The sequence below is a fragment of the Bidens hawaiensis genome, unplaced genomic scaffold (assembly GCF_021521415.1).
Source record: "Bidens hawaiensis isolate Kalapana, Puna unplaced genomic scaffold, B.hawaiensis_p1.1 tig00007783_1, whole genome shotgun sequence".
Classification (NCBI taxonomy): Eukaryota; Viridiplantae; Streptophyta; class Magnoliopsida; order Asterales; family Asteraceae; genus Bidens; species Bidens hawaiensis.
Window position 1 is genome coordinate 337251 of NW_027491540.1, and position 22352 is coordinate 359602.

Sequence of the window (22352 nt, forward strand, 5' to 3'; positions counted from 1 at the left end):
ACAGACCGATTACTATCCTATGCAACTTCATACAGGTGCACAAAATCTTGATAAATAACACTATTTTGATTGCACTTATATGTTCAACAAGACAGTATCAAAACATTTGCTCACAAAAACTATCAATCACAAGATAAAAAATATTTAAATTGAAAGACACGAAAACCGCAATGTACAAACTCAGATGCTAATTTATCCCACCAAAACATGAAAATAAAATTTCTTCACTTCATGGTACAACAATGATGGATATTACAATTTCAGCACCATTTGTACAGCTTTTTTCTGAGCCTGTGTCAAACTCTACAAAAACCCAATAAATAAAAATAAATATTTAAAAAAAAATTACTATTTTAAATAAATAAATAAACTCAATCATGAAACCTGGCAAAGATGATCAAAAAGAGGCCGGTCTCCCTGAGAGAACTCCCGAAAGAAGGTGGTCAGATAATTTGCCAGATTAATCTGATAAACGAAAAATCAAACGTTTAACATAACCAAAAATATTATGATCAAATTCTATGGAAATAATAATCTTAAAAAAAAAAAAAGTAAACCTCATTGAGAGGGTCAGCAGCACTAAGTAGGTCATCATCATAACCATCATCTTCATCCTACAGAAAAATAGTAAAAATAAAATTAAATGATAATAATACAAAAATATAATATTGTAATACATTTGTTTTTGGCTTCTTTTATGTTGCGGACCTCGTTGAAAGCTTTTGCGAGGGCATCTAGATAACCGTTTGACGGTCGACTGAATGATGTGGTACCGGATGAATAAAGCAAATCTTGCTCTATATCTGCGTCTCCGGCTTCCACTTCTTCCCAATCACTATCCTGCATTATGAAATACATTACATATATATAATTATATTAACTACGATAGCAGTGTTTTAACATAAAAGATGGGATACCTGATCGTCATCCTCTAAAACCTGTTCTTGAATCTCAAGCAAAACATCAGCCAGTGTAGCAAGAATCTGTTTTTCCCCCAAAGAAATAATATGTTATATTATCAGATTCCATTATCACGCACACACATTCACACATACAGACATACTATATATAGGGCGAAAATCAATACAGAAAACTGGATTGTTGCGAGAACAGCGAAAAAACCTACATTTAATTTTTTTATCAATGGTTCATTTTTTAAGATTTTGTACTTCGTGCATGCAAATGCATGATCTTTATGTATATGAAAGACCATCAAATTAATTTCTTCACATGTTCTTTAATTTTTAACTGTTTACCTAACCATGTATGCGCTATATGCATAAACAACATTTGTTTTTTTTTTCATTTAAAATTAAGGAGTGACAACAAACAGTTCATTTCTATGTACTTAAATGATTCATTTTGTTTTGCGTGTTCCCACAATATTACCCTATGTATATAAATGCGCGCACACACACACACACACACACAATATCAACCTGTGTGTGTGTATTTAGTAAATGAGTAAAAACCTTTGCAGGAAGTGGCATCAATGTCCACTGGTCGGGAGCAACTTTGGACTTGGAACGAGTGGTAATCCCTGTAGACGACTTCGCAAAACAAAAACAAATAAATTACTTGAATTCAATTATTTAACAGATGTTTTAACATCTTGAAAAAGAATAACTAACAACCTTGACCAAATGTCCTTGAACATTAATGCTTCCAAATTCAACATGCCTAGTAGATAACAATAAAGCCAAACCCGTGGTTGTAACTTTAATCTGGTAAGCCCCCTGAATTTCCCCTGCACTTAATAACAGTTATGTTAGGTTTTACAACTAACACAATAATAATATACACAACCTTTTAATATACTTGCCTTGCTGCTTGGTCCATTCTGACATAACGTAATGTAACGAATTAGGTTGACCTTCAGCAGGGATGGTAATCAGCAAATTGATAAATTGTTCAACGTGTGGTGAACTCATGTGAACCTGTGCCATAATTAAACAAGCATCAGAAATAATCATATATAAAAACACAACTTTAGGTTGTGTCATACTATGTTTATAATTATTATTATTATACCAGTCTTGCAAAAATAAGAAGTAGCGAGCTTCGTAATCCAGCAATTTGGCAGGATTGCATTCGCCTAACGAGAGCAGCAACAAGGTCTCTAATATGTTGTGCCATTTGAGATAACAAATGTAGAATAAGTTGCAAAATATAGTTCCCGACAAAAAGCGATCCCGAGCTATCTAAATCAGGGTCAAGAAGCCTACCAAAATAGTCACATTGTTACATTTCTCAAGCAAATATACAGAATAGTTAGTTATCTTTTAATATGGGTGTCAGTCATGACTCATTTTTTAAAAACTGGGTGGATTTGGGCAAAAATAATTTGTAATGGGTTCACTCCGGTCCCTCAATTAGTCAACGGGTCAATTTGGGTCTATTTAAATTAATCAACAGGTCAAACTGGGTCTATTTAAATTAGTCAACGGGTTAAAACGGACATGTATAATAACATGTTAATTTTAAGAGTCCAAATGAGTTAGTACCACCAATGACCATTGTTTGTCTCCACCACCTACCCATCCCCGCCGCTACCACCGATACCAGCATCGCCGCCACCATGCCACTCCACTACCGGTGCCTCCCCCCCCCCCCCCCCCGGACACCTTGTAATCATCACCGCCATCGTGGCTACCTCCAAGGTTGGCACTAGCCACCGTAAAAAAATATAATGGGTGAACCTATTCTGGTACTTTTTGTAAAACCACTCATTTCAACCCGACACCATTTTGGCGCAGTCCTTTTTGACGCGAACCAAACTAATATTCTTTTAAAACAGCCTGTTTTGACCTGAACAAATTTTGCTCTGAACCTGTATCGAACCGAACCCATTTTGACCTGTCACCCAAACCCGCTCGACCTGCCAAGTTTGCCATGCTTATCTTTTAAAATAATTGTTTCAAAAACAAAAGATACCTTGAAGCTACATCAAGTAAACCTCTCATTGTAAAACCAGAATCACCACTCCACGTGAGTAATTGTTGATTTCCACCAGAGACAAGAGCAGCAAGACATTGAGTTGCATTCTGGTTTAACAAAAAAATGAGTAGGTTATAAAAGAAAGTAAAAAATGTTTTATAAAAGGATGGAAAGTTTTGAACAAAATAAAAACCTGCATTTCACCATGGTCATCACTCTGAAGGACTATACGTACAACCGGATCGAAACAAACTTCATAAACTGCTTTTACCACATCAATAGGTGCATTCTGATATATCACGTTGAGAATCATTAAGTTAAATAAACAACAAAATATTAAAACAAAAGTGTGGTGAAACTGCATTTAAATTAATTTTATAACTTGCCTTGAGTAACATAGTCAAAAGGTCCAATGAACCAGCAACTAAACCATCAGGCTGCTGTTGAGGCTGAGGAAACAACTCATATGTAAGTAAAGCAATTTACTAATTAAAACTAATTTAGTATTTTATTGCTTGAATAAACTTACTTTGTTGAGGATGGGCCCCACGTATGGCAAAACACGTGAAACAAGAGGATGAACACATCCAGGAGCATTTTTTATTGCCTATTATGAAATAGGATTGTTAATAACAAAACTTTGCAAGTCTCACTTTATTTAACAAAATTACCTCAAGAACCTCAAGTGCATCAATGCTTATGAATGGGTCCGAAACATGCAAAGCCCACATGTTAAGTATAATTGGAGAAATTACAGGCTCTATCGACAGTGCAGCTTCATGACCTACATCATGAAAATGAGATTATCTAAGAAATTAAATAGATAAAATAAAATCCACTTGGCTCGTATATAATAATACCAAATTACCAACCTGCCCTCACAGCTGCTTGCAGTGTTTCAAGGACAAGATGCATTGTTTCATCAGTTGCCTGAAGAATATTCCACATAAAATCAAAATGCCATTATTATCATTATCATTAGTAGTAGTAGTAGATTATTATTATTATTATTATTATTATTATTATTATTATTATTATTATTATTATTATTATTATTTTTATTATTAGTAGTAGTAGCAGTAGTACTACTACTAGTAGTAGTACTATTAGTATTATTACTATTATTACTATTATTATTGTTATTATTATTATTGTTATTATTATTATTGTTATTATTATTGTTATTATTGTTGTTATTATTGTTATTATTATTTTTATTATTATTATTATTAAGTACTATTAGTATTATTAGTATTACTTATTACTATTATTATTGTTATTATTATTATTGTTATTATTATTATTGTTGTTATTGTTATTAGTATTATTACTATTATTATTGTTATTATTATTGTTATTATTACCTGTTTAAGAAGTTCTGTAAGGGATGAAAACAGAGCCAATATATGAGGTTGTGGTATTCCTCTATTTGTGTCGGGTAAGAGTTGAGAAAGTGCTAGGCACGCACCGACTTTTACAGGCGCAGGCCTATTAAAATTTAAAATTAAACCATTGTTGTAACTGAACATTAACGAAAGGGTAATTAGTAATTTGCCAACACAGGAGCTTACACATCCATGCCGATTGCCTGAATAGCAGCAAAGAGGAAACGATCAATAACACCAGGATTGATCTGCAACATAAAATAAGTACAAATGTAAATAATGTCATTAAGAACATGAAATAATATATATGGAGATTTAAAGAATGTTTATAGTTACCACTGATGAGAATTTAGCAACTGATGAAAACATCCGAGCATAGAGAAATGGGAATTCATGTACACCTGCATAACAAATACAAAACAGTTAAAATGTCAATAATATGAATGAAATTAAAACATAATTAACCAAGATTATACCTGCTGCCATGTCTTCAGTCAAAGTTTGCTCCAATAGGTTCCCCAATGTGACTTCAGATGGCCCAGAAACCTGACTATAAATTTAAAAAATATCACAATTTATACATGAAAAACTCAGATTATTTATAGCAATTAATCTATACCTCAACTTCAAGCAATTGTTCTGACACAGAAGACAAAGCAAAAAGAGTAGCCTCCCTCATCTGACATAATTTTATAATCCAATAAAAATTAAGATATTTAGAAAATAGAAAAGTGGTTAATAAGATTATAGAAAAATTATAAATTACTGAGGCATACCCTCCACCAAACAGCAGAGCCTCTACCCCTCTCCAGCTGAGACTCGTCTAATCTTCGCTTAGAAGCATTTAATATAGCATAAACACCCTCGATCCCACAAGAAATTACAATTTCCTCCAACAAAAGAGAACCTATGAAAATAATAACAAATATAAAATACGTGCTTTACAGTACCTCAAGCAAATGAAGGAAAATAGATGGCAAAAAGTGAATCAGATACCAGAAACACGACAACTATAAGTACTATCATCTTCATCAGATACATACTGATTAGCATCCATTGACCAAGCATGGACCTGGTTCAACACACTTGGATATGTTAATAAATTAAAAGAACTATCAACATGATATTATCAACTAATAGTAGCAGATAAGATATTAAGTAAGTTACCTGTTGTTTAGTCATCTGCATAAACGCAATCGAATAGTAGACAAGATCTTGGACGGTATTTCCAAAAGCCTGAAAAAACCAATTTTTGCGAATGAACATCTAACATGATCACATTCATATCTTGCAAAAAGTAAATTTTGAGAACTTACCTTCACAAACTTTTTACTACCAACAATTGTTAATAGAAATTCAAACAACTGCAGAAACCAAAAAGAGGACAAAAAGGTTATATTACATCACAAAGGGTATACGTGTAAATAAAGAAACTTCTTACTTGAATTATGAAGGACTCGAGGCTTGTCTCAGAACCATCAGAATCATATCTTCCCTCATATGCATCTTCAAGTCCTTCGATGGAAGATCGTTCATATACACTGAGAGATGACACAAATGTTTGCCACAATGGAACCAAAACCTCTGAAAAATATATTTCTTTCAGTATTATCATTTATAAACAAGCAAAGTTAAACAAACATGACAAACTTACCCATGAACTGACTTTCTGCCAGGCTTGGGAAGTTTTGAACAAATTGACTCAAGCATTTTAAAGCCTGGAGATGAATAGAGAATGACAAGTGACTGCATATTCAAGTAGAATATATGAAAAGACTGATATATTTAGACAAAGATTAAAATAAAACACCTCCATTCTGATGCTCCAATCATCTGGATCTTCAGATTGTACAGGATTTTTAAGAATAGATGAGAATTGAACCATCCAAGAATTGACTAATGGTAGCATCAGTGCACTTGTTTCTGTCTAAAAAGCAAATACAAGAATTCTATTATGTTCATGATTTCATCACAGAAACCAAATAAACGATCAATTTAGCAATCCAAGATTGTAAAGGAACAAAAAGTACCTTGTACACACCACTCATAACTCCCACCATAGATGTACAAGAATAGACTATTGAAAGAGCTTTTGTGCGCAACGGTTTGTCATAAATCTGTAATAATAAGTCCCAAATTAATGAAAATGTTGACCAAATATACAGCCTATAATACAGAAATGAATCTTTTATTGCAACCATTGTACATTCATAGTGATTTTACATTTACAAACAGAAAAAAAGACAGATCATGTAATAATAAAATGACAATAGACTTGACCTGAGGTGATGAAACAATAGTATGCAAGCACGGGAACAAAACTGGTATTATTCTCGGAACTAGTTGATCATCCAAATCAGCGCAAACGAGAGCCAAACATCTAAGAGCCCCGTTCACTGGACATTTTGAAACATTATAACAATTGCATCAGCCGCGTAATACAAAAAAGACAAGACAAGTTCAATATGAAGCATCAAGTAAATATTTAAGATACCTGCATTTGTATTACTTTGATCATTGATTAACTTCATTAAAAACAAGAGTAGATCAGGCCATTCATCTGGCCAATCATGGCGTGCAACTGATGCAACAGCCATACTAATAGCCGTGCAGATTTTTCTATGAGGATCATCCAGTGAGAGCAATAGAAGACCACGTATAACCGCCTGATAACGAGACAAACCTTGTAATAAACTAGATACAATTCAGCTTCATCTGCAAATAATGAAAAAAAGAAGTTCACCTTTTCCTCATTTGAAACAACTGGATGCTCAAAAGCATCTTCATCTTCCTGCCAATGTTTCTTGATAACCTGTTTTAGAAGAACCGCAGCTAGGTAAAAGACGGTTAAGTCTCACAAGAGTAACAATATGAAAAGAGTAACAAAAGATGTATAAACAGCATTTGCAAAAGGATATTTGGCGAGATCCTAGCGGAAGATCTCTGTTAGCAGCAATCTTAGCTAAAGCACTTCCAAAACCTAATAAGATTTACAGTAACAGTCACTGTTAACAATAAAGATTAGAAAAAGCAAATTATGAAAATCAGTGCAGCTATACTAAGTGTGAAGAATATAATCATTATTCATTTCCACTTTTCTAAATTGATACTGTCCCCAAATCCACTAAACATAACCTTTTAAAAAGAAGAACATGTTGAACTGTTTCAATTAGCTCATAATATTCATCTAAATTACATTTAATTTTATGAAAAATGAAGCAATTGAATGAGCGGAAGTTGAATATATGTGAATTTCGTGAAGATTTAGAGGAGTAATGAGGAATTAGGTTTTTGAATACCAGGTTGAAGCGAGGCTTGATTCAAAGAGGCTTCAGCGAAGGAACGAGCTTGTTGATTAGTGTCGAGAGTAGCATTCAGTGAGTTAATCAGCCACTGCTGATCTTGATCGATCAAATTCGCCATTATTATTAACCAATCCCTTATGAGTCTTCTGTGTGCGTATGTTTCCCGCTCTTTGGGGGGAGAATATATATTTAGGTGGTGAGTGCCAGTGGTTGTCTCATTTTAGGGTTTTATTATGAAAACTAAAGCTACTATTCAAGTCGGGTCGGGTGGGTAGTTAATCATTGTGTTGGATCGGGTGAATTATTATGTCGGGTCGGGGTTCTTGATCAATCATTATTGAATATGTTCGTTCTAAAATAGTCATCTATTTTAGACTATATGCACAAAATGGTCCCTATAGGTCTTGTTAACAAACATGGGCCTTAAGCTTCTGATTCGACTGTACGTTTTAGTTAGTGAAAATTTCATTTATGTTCGTTTGTTTGATGATGGAGGGACATAAATTAAAAATAAAAACGAGTGTGTGCTGGAGAGAGAAACGAGAGAGGTGTATCAAGCTTTAGTTTTAAGTTTGATACAGGAAAAGGATCGTATTAAGTAAGATTCCATCAGTGGAAATCAACTCATTCGACCACAACCATCTTAGGACCTCGATCAAAGGAGCAACTTCAGGTTTGGGTAAGTTTTTTGTTAAAAGATAAAGTTTTATCGGCTAGTTTGCATTGGACATTCAAGGTTTGCTAATCGATGCCTTAAGAACCAGAAAGTAACTGTCTTGATCATTTCTAGCTACACAGAAGCTGATCTAGGGTTTGTTCAATAGAATTTGGTAAGTTCTTGGCTCAGATTAGAACGATTATTAATCACATGGCAACAATACTTTTACACAACTTCACACAGCTTTTTTTATTAAACTTGAATGGATACAACAAAAACATAGGCATGACCGACTGCTTATACTAGTTATATGTTGGCTTTTGCTCAAACTATAACAACTCAAATGACTAACTCAATATTCAATTAATTAGAGTAATTGAAAACAATAAAATACTATTACTTCTTCTTCACACAAGATCTCCAATTAGAAAAGTACAAACTTTTAAATGATCCACATATGGCTTAAAAACCAACCATTGGACCTTATAAGCACGTCAAGCATTACTAAAGAAACTATCAATCCAAAATTTATTAACAGTTTCAAATTTGCTAATTCTATTATTATAAAACACAAAATACAAGAGCAAAAGATAATTACAAAAACTATTTCAACATTTGACAGAATTATTTACTAAACAAACGTAGTGTACCGAGTATCATCATTTGAATATATATGTAAAAACACAATCTTACTCAAATATGGACCTAATTTGATGGTTGTGACCAAAATCATATGTTAAAACCAAGCTTCCATCCATTCTTCTTAGTACAAACCTTTCAACTAAAACATAACCAAATCTTTTCCATCCACCATTCCCTTCAAACTTCTCTGCTCTCTTCACGCTATGTGTTCTTTGTTCCCTGCCAACCCATCCGACCTTTTCTTCTTCCCACCTCATTCTTTCCACAATTTCTACACACAACCCCACACTTTCTACTCTCCCATTATCGTCCCATATACTTGTAAGTTGTAAACCATATGGCTCCATCTACCACGTTTCTTTCGTCCCATAATGCATCAATCCGATTCTCGCCAATGAAGACCGCTTCACTATGAACCACTGACACGATACCTCCATCATTATTGTTCACATTTTCTTGTTCGAAAACTTGTTCCCACTTATGCTCCAGTGTGATTTCATAAAAGATAGACTTTTGCACTTGATCACTCAATCTTCCTTCTTTGATAAATACAAAAGGGCAATACCACTTGTCAACTACCACATGATTTGAAGATTTGGTTGGTGGAGGAAAGTTCAAATCGGGAAGACATGAACGAAGAGAATCATTGATTCCTTTTGCTTCACCTAACTTGTAGTTTTTGGATGTTTTACAATAAATTTCCCAGCCTTTTCTTCTTAAGAGATACAGTGGATAGCCATCATTCGTAAGAGATTTTGCATAAAAACTACCATCACCGTTAAAGAGTCTTTTTATACTAGCAAATTCAAGGCCGGCCGGAGGGTGGCGCCGGTTGGACCGTCGGCCGGGGCACGTAATTTTTAGGTGCCAAAATTTTTTGTATCTATATTTTTTATATATACATTTAAAAATATAAAACATATAAAATATGAATTGCTCTTTACCATCTTATAATTATTGGGTCCGAAATTATTTTTTATCCATAATCCATTTAATTAAGTTTAAATTATTGGGCCCAAACTAAAACTAAAAACTAAAAAAATTAAATAAAAACCAAATACAAAATAAAAGAAATAGCGGTCGATTGAAATTTCTCTTTGGTTCCTTCCTTTCTTGCGAAAATAAAAACCCGATGCAAAATAAAGAAATAGCAGTCAATTGAAATTTTTCTTTGGTTCCTTCCTTCCTTGCGAATGCTAAACAACGACCAACCCAGCCAACCACTACTGTTGGTTCGTTGTTAACCACCAGACTCCTCCACGGTTGACCATGCTAAGCCACCAAGGACCAAGCTATTTTTTTTCCAATGTTAGGACTAAGGAGAGTTTCACGAATCATTGGTTAATCGTTAATTATTACGGTATTTGATTTTAATAATATATTTTTCTATGTTTATTGTTATAACATTAAGCCTCGTTTAAAAATATTAGTTTATATATTTCGTTACTCGTTAAGGCTATGGGCTTTTTTTTGGGCTCAGCCGAGGTATTTAAATCCTCGGAGACGGCCCTACTAGCAATCTCAAATTGTTGGTACATGTCGTGTGGGTTCAATGGCCTTGGTTTTACGTCATTGACACAACTACAAAAGCAGCATTGTGCCATGTCTTCTTCCTTTGAATATGTAAACGCTTCCCTGTAAGCTATTTTTTGTCACTTCATTTAAGATCATACAATCTTATAACCAGATATTTAAAATGAATATATATATATATATACTAGATTTTATCCCCTATATTACGGTGGTTGTCTTTAATTATTCGTTTTTAATATATATATATATGTATATTTGGATTTTAATTTTATTTATTGTAAGAAAGTTAATAATTAATATACTTGAAGTTTGATGATAAAATGGTTTCATAAATAAATGATATATTATAATCTGGTTTAAAAGCTATCCATAATTCGGTTTAAAAGCTATCCGGGTTTGGTGATACTCATTACCTGTTTATTTTCTTTATTATAAAATTGTTTCTTAATTATAAATAATATCTTTTTTAAATAAAATAGGATATTAATTTTTAGTATATCCCTATTTTATAGGATTTTCATATCAAATATTTTATGAGATTAACTTTTAATATAATGAAATGTTATAACCCGTTTAAGAGCTATTTGGGTTTTGTGAGACCTTTACCCGTGAATTCGAGTCAAATGCGTGAGAAACCTTCATTTACAAATAAAGCAATCTGATGGCTTGAGAGAATAGTTGTTTTACATTTTTCGTTTTTTAATATTTATTTTTAGATTTTAATTTTCTTTATATATATATATATAACTCCCCCACCCCAACCACACACGCACATAGCTTTGGTTAAATAAGTTAAAAGGGATTTATACATCATAAGAAATGGATTAATTTTGGTAAACAACACTTATGAGCCTATTTGGGTCTAATAAAATTATATAACTGACAAGTTTACTCAAACTCTATAAGAGGTCAATTTAACCAATTTCATAAAACTTCTTAACTTGAAAAATAGTCTAAAACGAGTATAACGCATTGCCATTATGGCTGTAAATGAACCGAACGAACACGATCAAGGCCTTGTTCATGTTCGTTCGTTAAGCAAATAATGTGTTCACGAACACTTACTGAATGAGATTTTATGTTCGTGTTCGTTCATTAAGGAAATTAATGTGTTCACGAACACAAACGAATACAAATAAAATCGGCAAAGCCTAGAGATTGAGATCGATGTATTCATCAATGTGAATAATGAAAACCTGTAAACGAATCAAATGAACACAACAAGAGCGTGCTCGTGTTCGTTCATTTAATTTTAAAAGAGCACGGACACTTAATCGAATAAATATTTATCCATGCTCGTTTATTTAAAAATGGACATTTACGTTCGTTTATTTAAAATATTTCGAACATGACTGAACAAAGATAAACGAGCATGTATAAACATATGTTAAGTGAAGTCCATCCCTAAAGTAAACATAAATATAAATGAACTTATATGAAAACACTTAAATGAACACAATTTAACAACTAAATAGAACTGAAATGAACTTAAAAGAGAATGACCGTATTTAGGGAATTTAACCCATTTCTAAGACATAATTGTCTATTATATCATATAAGATAAAGAAAGGGTGATTGAGATGGTTTGGATATGTGAAGAGAAATCATGTAATGGGGCCGGTTAGAGCGGTGGGGAGGAGGGTAGAGGTAGACCCAAACTGACTTGGGAGGAGCGGACTAGACAGGCTTTGCTAGACACCTCTCTGAGGGCATGGCTCAGGATAGGAGTTCATGAAGACGTAGGATTAAGGTTAAAAATTTTTAAGGGGTGATGACGTGGTGTCTTAGCTTTGTCTCTGGTAGGGGTGTTCATGGTTTGGTTCGAAACCGTGAAACCGCCCAAACCGGTCATTGGTTTGGTTCCACGATTGGTTTTTTTCATTAACTATCGGTCGGCCGGTTTCAAAAAATTCAAACCGTAGCGAACGATTTGGTTTACGGTTTACAACAAAAACCAATCGTATAAAACCGGACCGGTCCGTGTGGATTAATTATTTTAAATTTATAAATATTTATATTTTATATGTATATATATATTCAAATTTATTACTATACATAATTAATTTAAAGTACATAAGATATGTATTGCTAAATTGAACAATAATCGTTAAGAAAAAGATGGGCTTCAACTCATGTTTTGCAATTGACATTTTGTGGCTTCAACTCATGTTTTGCTTATTTCTTAATGACTTGTTTATGCTTGTTAAATTATACAAACATATGACAACATTACTAAAAATATATTATGCATTAATTTGGGCATCTTGTATAAAAACCCAACAAGCCCAAACCGCGAAACCAAACCGTTACTAACGGTTTGGTTCGGTTCGGTTTAGAAGTTCTACGGTTCGGTTTTGGTTTACAAAAACCAAAAACCGTTACCAACGGTTTGGTTCACGGTTTGACCCAAAAACCGCGAAAACCGGACCGTAAACACCCCTAGTATCTGGGGCTAGTACTTTGTAGATGTACTTGGCATATATTTGTGTTCTATGATTTTATGTGTTATATGATATTATATGTGCTTATTTTTTATTATGTCACTACCCGATCATTTGTATTGCTAAAGGTACATGTTTGTTGTTTGTTTTGAAGCTAAGGGTCTCTCTAGAAGTAGTATCTCTATCCCATAAACAGAGGTAAGGTTTGACTGCGTCCTACCCTACCAATAGTTTTTGTTATTTGTAGGATTTACCGGGTATGATTATTGTTGTTGTTGTAGACATAATTGTCTGCTGGAGCAAGTGGTAAGCTCTGGGTTTCCAAGCCTAAGGTCATGAGTTCAAGTCTTAACCCTTATAAAATTGAATTAAAAAAAAACACCTCATAATGCAAACCAATTCCTGGTTCGGTTAAAATCGCTCGGTTCGACCATTTTTCTAAGCCGGTTTCCGATTGGCATGGTCCGACCGGCTATCCAGTTTTAAAAACATTGCATTGCTTTAAAGTTTAAACTAACTTTCTAGTGTATTGTTACTTCAAAAGGGAGGACCCTAACAGAAATTTAAATATGGAGAAAATAATAATTATAATTAAAAAGTTATCAGAGAAAACTAATTAAAAAAGTATCATGCATGGTGTATATAAACATACCCTTTATGCGATCCATGTGGTTTAATCACGTAGTATCTGTTTGAAGACAGCAGTTGGTTAAGGACAGGAATAAAGACAACTTCATCAAAAGAAACATTATCAGTTCCTGAAGAAGAATAGCGCGTCGTCAATATATATTTAATATTTTGTTTTGAGGAAACGGTAACCCTGCAAGATATCGGTTCTTGAACAGCCCAAAAAACGACCAGGATTACCTGGTAACCAGAGTTAGGACCCTCGGGAGGATGATAGTGTGAAAGCGATCGGGTCACGTACATGTTTGAAACTAACTTAGGGTGTGTTTGTTTGATATCTGAAATGGGTCTGAATGGGTTTGAAAGTCTGATTCGCTCAGCCCTTAGACTGTTTGTTTCATTCCAAGATCACATCTGAATGCTGAATGGGCCTCTTACCCATTCAGTTTTAAAACACCGCTGAATGAGAACTGAATGAGAAGATGACCTAATTGCCCACACATTCGTTCATTCCTTCTTTTCTTCTGGGTGATCGACCAACGCACACCACCACCATAATCGCTCTATTTCTGCCTGCTTCCAATCACAACCAGGTACGATTTCTGTCTCCCTACACTCTTCGATTTTTGTTTCTTGGCCTCTTCGGTTCTGATATGGTTCGAACGGCTAGGCTTAGAAGCTGGGGTTTAGTTCAATTTATGGTAAATCTCATCAATATATTCGTTTGCTTATGTCTTGAAAATATATGCTAATTGATGTTCAGGTTATGCCAATTGATTTTTATTCAGATTTATAGAGTAATTGGTCAATTAGGGTTAAATTTTTTTTTTTTTTATAATAATAATTTTTAATTAAAGACCTTTTGGATTACATCGAAACAGAAGGCAAGCGGGCAATAAACTGCGCCGCTACCCCTTTTTGAATCGCAAAACCCTAATTGAAACACTTTTGTGCTAGAAATCTGGTTCAGGTTTTGGAGTTATTGTGATTACTATTTAAGATTTAGTTGGTTCTTCTTTCCATTTGAGACTTCTTTTGAATTTCCTGATTATGTACAAAGCTTTTGAGTTTTCATATTAAGGGACTTTACATGATTAGTATGTAGATGAGTGTGTAATCTGTGCATTTTGCAATATGTGTTATCTCTTATATTTTAAATTGTCTATTAGTTAGAAACTATAATTGAAGAGTGTGCAATTTGTGCATCATGTTGAAATATGCGTTATAGCAAGAAATATGTGATTGATGAGTGTGCAATTTGTGCATCGCGAACTTCTCGTTGCAGCTTCTATGTCATTTTGTATTTGTTTTTGTAAGTTATCTTTTTTTTTTGTTTTATTTGTACTTTTTGACATCTCGTTACTCGCTTGAGGTTCCCTTTCTTGGTATTTTATAAAAGTTTAGCCTTTAAAAAAACGAACTTATACAAAAAAGACTTGAAAGATGCACCTGCATTAACCTACATATATTTAGCTATTAACGGATGTTATTCCTGATATAATGGTTTTATGAACGCGTACAAGTGGTTAATTTTTCTAAAAAAAAACTTGTTTATGAGGATAAAGAGATTCAAATGGGTAGATTCTTTATAAATATCTTAAAAGGATAAAAGGTTACATGAAAACTTTGCTTATTATCAGCGCTCAAAGCCTCAAAGGGCCTAAGAAATGCATAAATAATATGTTCTACTGTTGATTTGCTGCTCCTAATTTGAATTCTCGAGAGATATTTGTTGCAATCTTGGAATAGCTTCATCCTTCCGGTACCAATTAGTCCGACTCCTTACAATGTGTTCTCAAATTGCATCACATTAGTTGGGTCTTTCATCTTTGATCAAGCCTTTTAAGACTACCTGTTGACCACCTTATGACTTTTTGGTTAACTTTGACAATCCAAAAGTCAACCACATCTTAACAATCAAAAGTTAACTAAAAATTCATCTTTAACTACCAATTATGCGTTGACCAAAACTTGCAGCATGTAGACCATGATGCACTTTAATGTAAAAACCGTTACTAACGGTTTGGTTCACGGTTTTTTTTGACTTAATGTACTTAATGACAAAACTTTTATATGGAGACAACAACTTATTACTTGCTATATTTGATCAGTACACAATAACACAAATGACCAACACAACTGCATGTTTTATCAATGACAGTAAAAAGTTAGAAACTTACATAGAAATCCATTTGATACATGTATATACTTTAGCTTTTAAGTGTTGTATTGTTCATATTCCTCATTTGGCCCGTTAATTATGTTCATTTTTGTGCTTGTAATATCCCATAAGTTGTTGGTTGTTCATTTTTAGAAATGACCCAAAAGGAAATGACACAAAAAAAGGGTAGAACCCGTTGGAGTTACGAGGGTATTGACAAAACATTTCTTGAAGCATATCTTCATGAAATAACACTCCATGGAGTTCAAGGAAGTAGCCTTAAACCAACATCATGGAAGAATGTAGCAGAAAAACTGAAAATAGAACACAACTTTATTGTGGATCAAAAACAAATGAAGAATCATTATGATTATTTTAAATCAAAATTTGTTACTTGGTCAAAGTTAAAAAACAAAACCGGCAACGTTTATGATCAACTAACAAACAGTTTTAACTTGTCGGAAGAAGAATGGCAAATTGAGAAAAAGGTATTTCCTTTGTATAAATAATAATTATTATTACATTTCTATTAATCTTAACTTTTTATAATATTTTTCACACAGACCAACAAAGTCGTAGAATCGTTGAGAAGTGTACCACTTCTTTATCCCGAGCTTTGTATTCAGTTGTTTGAGGGCTCTACTTCAAATGGCTTTGACAGTTGGGGGCCATCTTCTACACTTCCTCATCCTTCTGAGGAAGTGTCTAACCAAATTTTAAATGATCTTAAGGATTTCGAATTCACTCAAATGGAACCCCCGACTCAAGGTGTTAGTGAGGAGTCATCCGGTCGGTCTAGGTAAAAACGTAAAGTTAAGAAAACATTTAATTCAAAGCTAATAGAAGTTGGGGACCATATTACCAAGGTGGCAAAGATGTTGATTGAAAAGCATAATCTTTCTAATGACATTGATGCATGCATGGAGAAGTTGGAGACATTGGGATGGGGAGAGCTTGATGCCAAATATCAAACGGCGCTTTTGCTTTTTGGTGAAAGTGCTGATTTGAGGAAAGTGTGGCTACGAATTCCTCCACACGTTTGTGAGCTATGGGTTAAGAATGCGGGATCAAAGCATGGATTGTTTTAATTTCATGTGTCATGGACGGGCTTTTTTTTGGATGTTTTTGTGGATTTTATGTTATGTGTGATTTTCTTTGGATGTTATGTCATGTAATGTAGGATTTTCTTTGGATATTATGTCATATTATGTAGGATTTTGTAATGTGATGTTGATGTTATGTTTGGATTATTTGGATGTTATCTTATGGATTTTATGCAAATGTTGGTAATTTTTATGACAGGTTGCTTTATGGATTCGGACGATGAGATTATGGTGTTCATATTCCTTTGTTGGCAATGGCTAGGGTTAGCTTCAAGAAGAATTGAAAGGATAAGAGACCTGAATCCGGCATTGACCGGTCATGCATACACACAAGAATTGTTGCATGGATCTTCTACACAATGTTATGAGATGATGCGTCTTTCACATGATGCATTTGTACTATTGTGCAATCATTTTAAGCAAAGAAATTCGTTGCAAAATAGTAGGTCAATAAGTTTGGAAGAAAAGGTGGCTATGTTTTTGATGGTTATAGAACATAATGAGTGTTTTCGAGTGGTTAAACGAAGGTTTCAACACTCAACGGAAACGATCCATAGATGTTTTCATGAAGTCCTAAATGCAATGATGAATTTCGCAAGAGAAGTTTTAATCCCAACGTCTTCTAATGAATTCGCAAATACCTCAGAGCGACATAGAAAGCGGAAAACAAATATTTCCTGGAGCAATAGGTGCGTTAGATGGAACTCTTATACATGCGGTCGTGCCTACTGATCAACAAACCCGTTATAGGGGAAGAGGAAAAGGTGAATGCTTTCAAAATGTCTTAGCAATTTGTGATTTTGATATGATATTCACATTTGTATGGGCCGGATGGGAGGGCATTGCACATGATTCACGAGTTTTAAAAGAAGTTTCATTTAACCCAAATTCCGGCTTCCCTTCCCCCCACCAGGTTAGTAATCATTCTTCAACTTTCATTATTAAATGCACTATATATTTTTTTTGTAATAGTTTTGATACCAACTTTATAGATGTACTACCTTTGCGACGCTGCATACACACACACTCGTGGATTTATGGCACCCTATCGTAATACAAGGTATTGGTTAGCCGATTTTCGACGGCAACGTGCGTTAACTAAGGAAGAAAGATTCAATCATGCTCACGCACAACTCAGAAATGTTATTGAGCGCGCGTATGGTGTTTTGAAGGCTAGATTCCCAATTCTAAAGCAAATGGCTTCCTTTTCTTTTCCAATACAAAGAGACATAGTGATTGCTTGTTTCGTTGTCCATAATTTTATAAGTAAATATAATATTCATGATCAGTTATTTATGGACTACGATGAGAACACTATCTTTTTTGATATACAAGGTGTAGAAAGTGATGGCCAGTTCGTTCACGACATAGAATGGGGTTCACAAGGCATTGAGTATATGACTACTTTGCGTAACGAAATAGCTACTCAACTAGTTTCAAATTAATAGAAATAATTTGTATGCGAAGTATTTACTTCTATTTAGATTTTCATGGATTTTGAAGTAATAATGTGTAATTTGGATTTTCTATGATGTTTTGTATTTCCTTTTTATACTCTATTTATCGTTCGGGGTTCTAAACAAACAGATACATTTCATTCAGCATAAATTAGTTCAGAGGGTAAGATAGTCATTTTGTACAGCTATTTAGATGTCCAACCAAACATACTTTAACTTGTTCAGATCTTACTGGTTCAGACTCTCTTAACCATTCAGACATCTTTATGGTTCAGCACTTAATGATTCAACCATTGCCAAACAGCCCCTTAATTACTTGAGAAAGGCTTAATTAGTTACAGCTTATGGTTTTGAAAGCATGCGGTAGCCGGTAGTTTCGATGGATTGGTGTGGCTATGCATATGTGATGTAACTAGACTTAGTAGCAGACCTAGCTAATGAGGAAGGGTAGCCTCCGCTACCCGAGGCTACCCCTCAATGTTTCACCGGTAGTGTAAAAAAAAAATTTTGGTCAATTTTCGTATTTCGTTACCCCTGAAAAAAAGATAAAGTTACCCCTATGCATTTTAAGCCCAATCAATTCAATACTTAAACCCAACAAAAGTCCACTTAAATTATAAAGCCCAAACCAAAAAACCCAATAACCCAAATAATCCTTTTTAAGTTTAACAATAAAAAAAAGACCGGATATTGTGAACACAGGCACAGCCTACAGCTCTCTGTCTCTCTAGACTCTGCTCACCACACACCATCAGTTCACCATGGCTGCTGCCACCAGCCACTTCCTGACCTCACTCAACCACTCCACCTCCGACCTTTCCTTTCCGGTAAGATTTCTTGTATTTAGGGATTTAGGGTTATGTTTAAATTGGATTTAATTTGGGATTTAGGGCTTATGTTTAAGTTGGAATTGATTAGATATTTAGGTTTATATTTAAATTGGAATTAATTAGGGATTTAGCCTTTAGTTTTATGTGTAAATTGGAATTGATATTAGGTTTTTTGTTCAAATTTTGTTTAGGGAACTTTGAAGATGAGTAAACAACATCTTATTAGCAGCTTTTTTAAACGTCAAAGAAAAGAAAACGATGACATCGGTTTATCACCAAGTTTAAATATTTCAACTTTAAGTTCAAACATGTGCGACTCTTTTATTTTCTTATTTAATTAAATATTGTGTTTATCAATATTTTTTTTGAGTAAACTTTAACACTACTCATTAACAATATGTGTTTGATCTGATCGAAAGATATCAATAAAATCATTGTATTAGTAAGTTAATTAGTTTGAATATTTTCAATATCATTAAGTAAACAAGTTTCGGTTATTTTGATTCACCCATTATAAACCAACTTGTTTTGATCTACCATTGAAAATGGGTTAACTGGGCTCCGGTACGCTTGTAACACGAAGCCGAGCCCGGGACGCGCCAGACGCTTAACCAGACACCTGCACGAGCAAAACGCGTTACTGGGCTCCGCTACGCGCGAAAGGTAGTCAGGCCTCGTAAACTCGAAACCGGTAAAATATTTTCTTAATATACGTTTAAAAAAAATTACGCTACCCCTAAAATTAGTTTATAGATCCGCCAGTCTAGACTTTTATTCGTTATGTTGACGAACTCCAACTATTGCATGTGCATATGAATCATGAATGGTTATACTTCTGACACGTCAGAGGTCTTAGATTTATTTTGTTATCTAAAACTTAGTCTAAGGAATTATTATCTAATCTAATCCAATCTAACTTTCTAATACTAATAAACAAAAATGTTGTTTGTATCACTTGGCACCTAATTGTGTAATAATTTTGCCACTTGGCAAGTTTTTTGTTCAATAGTTAAAAGATTTATCCTTTATTTAAAAAAAATAATTAAGAGTAGTAAATGAGTACCTTGTAACTGACTCTTTATTAAAAAAGAAATTAAATTAGTTTACATAGCACCCTTGATGATTTTCCTACTTTCTTTAAAAGAGGCTAAGATTAATATTTTAACTTCACTTCAAATATTTTGTTATCTTAGTTTTTTAAAATTTATAATTATTTATACTATGTAAGTATGTATCATTGTACACAAACTTGTATAGTAATTTTTTTTTTGGATTATATAAAGCAGGTAGCATTGCTTCTTTCTTTTTTTTTTCAATAAGAAATAGGAAATATTTCGTTATAAGATCTTGATGTAATTGATCATTATCATTTATCATATGCTTTGTGTACAATAGTAACTTAGTTAGTAACTCGTGTAATATACGGGTTGGTTAAATATCATTTTACTTTTATGGAGAAATATAAAGATGTATTATAAAGTTGAATAAATTACAAACTACATAACACAAAAAAATTATGAAGTTATCATAAATTTCTAAAAAAATTTTACAACAACAATTGTAGTCTTATTTGAAAGCTTATCACCTTCATAAAAAATTTAGTACTTTCATTTCGTCTCAGATTTTATCTTTGGAAAACACAAGATACAATTGACGATGACCAAAAGCAGATCATCTAAGAAATAAACCAACCCTCAAAAGTGATTGGCTGACTTATTTTTATCCGGTCCATATAATTTTACCCACAAAAAAGATTATTAAATACTCCACGTAATTAAATTACTTTTCATCTACAATTTATTCATACATCAAATCTTGACATAAATTACCTTATGATATAAATTTGATAAGGTGTAAAATGCATTAACTTCTTTTTAACTCTTAACATGTTTATCACTCACCGGAAATCAAGTCGAAAACCTGACTTTGTATGAAATAGAATTTTTTACCACGTAGCAATAAATTATAGCTTAAAAAGATTTCAGTGTATGCATTTATCAGATAATGGCTCATTATCATCTTCAAGCAATCGTTTGATTAGTGAGGAGCTATTGTAAGGCATGTCGAATTTACAAATTGAGATCCAGTCTCTTTTGAATCATTTAGCAGGTAAACAATGATTCGTTTATGACGAAATCATCAAAGCAATTAAAGGAAATGAAGGTGGTGTATTCTTTGTTTATGGTTATGGTAGAACTAGGAAAAAGAAATTTGCGGAAGACACTTTTGTACCAATAAGCGCAAAAGGACAAATAGTTTTGAGTGTTGCTTCAACAACAATGCATCTTTATTATTGCCAGGAGAAAGAATAACACATTCACGGTCCCAAATCCCTTTAAATATTACTTAGGTTTCATCTTGTAACATAAAAAATAAAATCGACGTTGCTTATTTATTAAAGAAAACAAATTTAATCATATGGGATGAGGCACATATGACTCATAAATATGCATTTGAAGCTTTGGACAGAATGTTGAGAGACTATTTAGTAAAAACACTGTAAAATTAATTGTGAAATGCCATTTGGAGAAAAGTAATAGTATTTGTGGTGATTTAAGACAAATTCTTCATATTATTCCAAAGCCATGAGGCAAGAAATTGTAAATGCATCTTTGTGTTCATTCTATCTTTGGGGAATGTACAAACTACTTAGACTAACGAAAAATATGAGGTTAACCATTGGAAGTGACAAGTCTAAAATCCAAGAAAGAGTTTGCAAGATTGCTTTTGCATGTGGGAGAGTGAAAAGTTAGTGGTCAAAATGCGGCGAGGCAACTATTGATATTCCTAAGTATCTTTTGATTACTTATCCAAGTGATCATATTTTACAATTAATTGATTTTCTATATCCTTATATTATACGAGACTTTGAAAATCCTAATTTCTCTAGCGAACGAGCAATACTTGCAGCAGCAAATGAGGTCGTTCAAGAAATTAACAATCATTTTCTTTTTATGTTTCCATGGAGTGAGAAAGAATACCTTAGTTCTAATAGTATTTCTCAAACTGAAAATGTAAGTTACACGTTTCAAGAAGGTATCTACTCTCCTAAGATTTTAAATGAATTAAAAGTTTCTGGATTGCGAAAAAATAATTTAGTACTAAAAGTTGGAGTACGGGTCTTGCTTCTTAGAAATGCTGATAAAAAAAGGTGGTATAGGCAACGAAACAAGACTACGGGTAAAAAGATTTTTTAATCATGTTATTGAAGCTGAAGTTATATCTTGAACCAATATCAGAGATCACACTTTTATTTTAAAAACAAAATCTTAT

The 22352-nt window shown here is 33.4% G+C and overlaps 1 protein-coding gene across 1 annotated transcript; it reads right to left on the bottom strand.

Annotated features, from left to right (window-relative positions):
- Positions 1–213: 213 nt before the first annotated feature.
- Positions 214–7786, bottom strand: LOC143636089 (uncharacterized). The gene is made up of 33 exons (XM_077103766.1): positions 7622–7786; positions 7241–7302; positions 7066–7158; positions 6817–6988; positions 6603–6718; positions 6353–6439; positions 6133–6249; positions 5977–6040; positions 5764–5906; positions 5639–5686; positions 5490–5558; positions 5319–5394; positions 5099–5229; positions 4942–5001; positions 4799–4868; positions 4659–4723; positions 4509–4570; positions 4302–4425; positions 3810–3867; positions 3609–3721; positions 3467–3544; positions 3324–3386; positions 3131–3226; positions 2935–3044; positions 2032–2221; positions 1823–1937; positions 1635–1747; positions 1473–1550; positions 918–983; positions 709–840; positions 558–614; positions 385–465; positions 214–303 (listed from the first exon to the last, which is right to left on the bottom strand). The coding sequence occupies exons 1-33, from the start codon at positions 7743–7745 to the stop codon at positions 253–255; spliced, it is 3084 nt and encodes a 1027-aa protein (XP_076959881.1). The 5' UTR covers positions 7746–7786; the 3' UTR covers positions 214–252.
- Between the last annotated feature and the right edge of the window lie 14566 nt (positions 7787–22352).

Excerpts from the sequence above, each read along its gene's own strand:
- LOC143636089 (XM_077103766.1), bottom strand. The coding sequence starts at position 7,745 with ATGGCGAATTTGATCGATCAAGATCAGCAGTGGCTGATTAACTCACTG. Across the intron at positions 5,907-5,976 it reads GGCAGAAAGTCAGTTCATGG|AGGTTTTGGTTCCATTGTGG; the intron begins GTAAGTTTGTCA and ends TATATTTTTCAG. Across the intron at positions 1,551-1,634 it reads TTCAAGGACATTTGGTCAAG|TCGTCTACAGGGATTACCAC; the intron begins GTTGTTAGTTAT and ends TGTTTTGCGAAG.